General features: G+C 37.9%; 1 protein-coding gene across 1 annotated transcript; it reads right to left on the bottom strand.

Annotated features, from left to right (window-relative positions):
* Positions 1-2,232: 2,232 nt before the first annotated feature.
* Positions 2,233-3,183, bottom strand: LOC136571932 (olfactory receptor 2G3-like). Its single transcript, XM_066572550.1, has one exon. It carries the CDS (start codon positions 3,181-3,183, stop codon positions 2,233-2,235), a length of 951 nt encoding a protein of 316 aa, XP_066428647.1.
* Positions 3,184-3,983: the final 800 nt, after the last annotated feature.

Genomic DNA, 3,983 nt, shown 5'->3' with positions numbered 1-3,983 from the left:
AGATCTAATTTTGCAATTTGGGTTGTACACTCCTGAACCACTCCCTCTCAGGGAGACGTGCTGGAGGGAGTGTTCTCACCCTATGGTATTTGTTTTGTATCTTCCAGTTGATGAACCAAATGCAACATTCAATGGATTTGTTTGACTTGTTATTTTAGGATAATCGTTTAGCTCCTTATTTACTTATTGTTTTTTCGCTCATGCATCCCTTTCCTGATGTATATATTTTAGGGTGTGTTCTTTGGAGTCATGTGATACATCAGGTACTCCATGTTAGGTTGTCTTTCGGAGACAATTTAAACATGATCAGTCATTGTTACCATACCCTCTTGAGAAAGTAGATGCAAAACATGTAATGGGGCTCAGAATACAGGTCTTGATTGGCATGTGGTAACAACTTTATGTTTACATTTTGTGTGATCCGACAGTTAATTGATTGCCTTGCTTTGTCTGGCTTGTATTATATATGACTTAGTAGATCCACTGTTGTATATATTGTTATCCTATTCATATCATGGATGAATTTTTATTCCATTGTACAAGTCCTGTTCCTGTATATCCAGATACTCTTTTTCTCCTGCTACATGTTTTTAACTATTATTCTGTTTTGCAATAAAGCTTATCTATTTTAATTATTCTAAGCTCTATGTGTGGTCCTTTCTTATGTTCTCATAGCAATATAGCAGAGTGTTTTTGCATTTGTTTATCATTTGTGCCAATCTTTTGGTTAATTTCTTTTTAAAGTTGTTGTGCCAAGATGGAAAGTTATACCCTACACAATAGATAGTGGATAACTTTCTAATTGGTGGGAGTTAAACTGCTAGCATCCCTCACCAATCGCCAGAACATGGGTCTCAAAGCTTCATGCATAAGTGGAGTGGCTTCAACTTATGTCTGCTGCAACTCCATTGATTTCAATATAAGCACCAACGATTGCCGAGCGCTTCAACTCAGGGGCAGTGGGATAAGTATACCCTACCCTGTGAATAGCATAGAACTTTCAATTTTCGTAACACCCCTTGAAACATCTGCTACTACACATCTGCTACTATATACCTCTGAACCCTGGCCAGCGGCTATAATGAAGCCATGAGACATAACTACCAGTATAGAAGGCATATTACGGCAGCAGTCAGTGGGGACCAAGCTCAACTCAGCAATGAGAGGTTTTTCATGTTTTGAAATTTTTTTCAGGCGGAGTAGGGCTTCTTTCCAAGTTTTGCGATGGGACCCCATGGATACCTGGTTCCTGAAAGAAGAAACTTCCCACAACAGCTGAGGAGCAGGCAGAAATGGAGCTGATTAATCAATGCTGGGGAACAGAATAATTATGCAAAAAGGGAGTGGCAGAGCTGGGCTTTTATAGAAAGTACAATCAGGAGCAGGATGGAGCCAAGAAAAAGAACTTGATTATGAGCTAGGGACAAGAACAAGATTATGCAGGGGAGCTTTTTCAGCCAGCTGGATAGCTTACTGGGGAGCGCCACTGACAGGAGCACAGGAGGCCACTGGTCCAAGCCCTGACAAATCGCCTCATTCCAAGATTAATGCAAAAGTGTAAGTAGACATTTAAAGGGGTTGTGCCAAGATATAAAGTTATCCACTATACACAGGATAGCGGATAACTTTCTAATTGGTGGAAGTTCAATTACTGGCATCCCTCACCATTCCAAAGAACAGGGGTCTCAACACTTCCTGTATAAGTGGAGTGGCTTCCGCTTATGTCTGCTGCCACTTCATTCATTTCAATATGAGTGCTGGAGATTGTTGTTGAGTGTTTAAACAGTGAAGCAGTGGGATTTCCAGCAGTTGGACCCACCACCAGTCAGAAAAGTGTACCCAATTGTGTGTATAGTGGAGAACTTTCAATTTTGACAACACCCCTTGAAACATCTGCTACTATACACCTGTGAGCCGAGACAAGCTCCATTGCTATAAAGAAGCCATGAGAAAAAACTGTCAGGATAGAAAGCATATCAGCAGTTAGTTGCGGCCAACCTCAGCTCAGCATTGAGAAGCTTTGCTTGTTTTGAACTTCCTTGCTACCAGAGTATGGCCACTTTCCAAGTTATTTCTCATGCATACTTGCAAAATCCCTAAATGAAGGAACTTTGTGAATACATATGATTGTGACAACAGAAGAATTATAATCACTTCAATTTATGGCAGTACTATCCAGCCTTCTAGCAATTTGTGGAGATCTGAGCCCAAGGCAGGGAATTTTCAGGTGCACTAGTTTCTGTAATTTTGCTTCCTCTTCAGTAGATTGATGAAGGTGCTTTTCACATCCTTGTTCCTCACACTATATATAAATGGGTTTAACATTGGAGTTACTGTTGTATAAAGAATGGGCAAAACCATGTCTGTTTCATTAGAGTAATGACAATAATGTTTTCTCTGGGGCTGTAGATACACAAACAAAAGTGTCCCATAGTAGAGGGAGACAACAGTGAGATGAGAGGTACATGTGGAGAAGGATTTCTGCCTCCCTTGTGATGAAGAAATCTTCAGAATACTGGAAATAATACGGGCATATGATATTAGAATCAAGAAGAAAGCACACATAACAATAATTGCTACAGTGATGTATTGATATAATTCAACAACAAAGGTATCTCCACAAGACATTCGGATGAAAGCAGGTACCTCACAAACAAAGTTGTTGATGTTGAGACAATTGCAGAATGAAAGTTGGAATGTGAAAGACACCTGCACCAATGCGTCAATTAATTCAATACTCAATGATCCCACAGCTAAGCAAAAACACAAGGTCTTATTCATTATAATATTATAATGCAAAGGTCTACAAATAGCGGCATATCTATCATAGGCCATGACGGCAAGTAATAAGCATTCCGCTCCACCCAAAGCTAAGGACACATACATCTGTGTAGCACAACCCAAAAAGGAAATACTTTTGTCTTTTGCTAAGGTGTTCCTTAGTAGGACAGGAACGACAGAGGAGGAGAAGCAGATGTCAATGATGGCGAGGTTGGTCAAAAAAAAGTACATAGGGCTGTGTAGAGCTGGATTGATCCTAACAATGATAATCAGCACAAGGTTTCCTGATATAGTCATTAAATACATCATCAAAACAATGAGGAAGAAAATAACTTTTAGTTGAGGGTCAGTGGATAACCCAAGCAAAATGAACCTAGGTGAAACAGTTAGGTTTAGTTCCATAACATTCCGTTGGTTTCAATATTTCAGGAAAAAGGAAATTAGTTTCAAAACTTTTTCAGAAGATGTAGCAGATGATCATGTAAAAGATACTCAGCAAAAAAAAATACAGACTGAAATATAAAAATATTTTTAAAAAATTAAGAAATATCATCAATGCAAACCTAAAGTGTTGCTGTGTCTGCTCTGTAATCTGAGACTATTCTAACTATATATGAAAACATTCAAAACAAAATAAGGAACCCGTTCTTTTACTTTTTCTATAGATATACTAATTTTTAAAACTATAAATCTTAAAGAAAAACCTTTTTAAAAACCTTTTGTACATATTCCTAATGAACCAAAAAATTTGGAAAAGACCTATATTTCTCAAATAATAATAATAATAATAATGTGTTTTGCTCATGCTTATAGCACATACATATTCCACAGCACCGTATACAGATTGTCTGAACTTACATTAGGGTCTGACCTTGTGGGGGCTAGAAATACAAAGTTGTCTGTAGGACAGAACATACAAACTCCATGCAGATGTTGCCCTTGGTTGGCATTCAAGCCAGGACTCTAAAGCATCTGTGCTAACCAATAAGCCAATGTACAGTGCTTAATATTTAATAACATTTTGTAGTAGCGGTAAATACGAGTTATTGTCTTACTGCTAATAATCAGCAAGGATAAAAACTGGAAGTAAAAAATTAAAATCGATATTATTGTTATATGAAACAATAATTAGAAGAAAAGAAAAAATCTACTTACTTATTGAGCAGAGCAATCTATATGGGTGGGGTAAGATCTTGGCTGTC

Source organism: Eleutherodactylus coqui, chromosome 6 (assembly GCF_035609145.1).
Source record: "Eleutherodactylus coqui strain aEleCoq1 chromosome 6, aEleCoq1.hap1, whole genome shotgun sequence".
Classification (NCBI taxonomy): domain Eukaryota; kingdom Metazoa; phylum Chordata; class Amphibia; order Anura; family Eleutherodactylidae; genus Eleutherodactylus; species Eleutherodactylus coqui.
Note: the sequence above shows the minus strand (reverse complement) of the source record. Positions and strands in the feature narration are given on the sequence as shown.

Excerpts from the sequence above, each read along its gene's own strand:
- LOC136571932 (XM_066572550.1), bottom strand. The coding sequence starts at position 3,183 with ATGGAACTAAACCTAACTGTTTCACCTAGGTTCATTTTGCTTGGGTTA.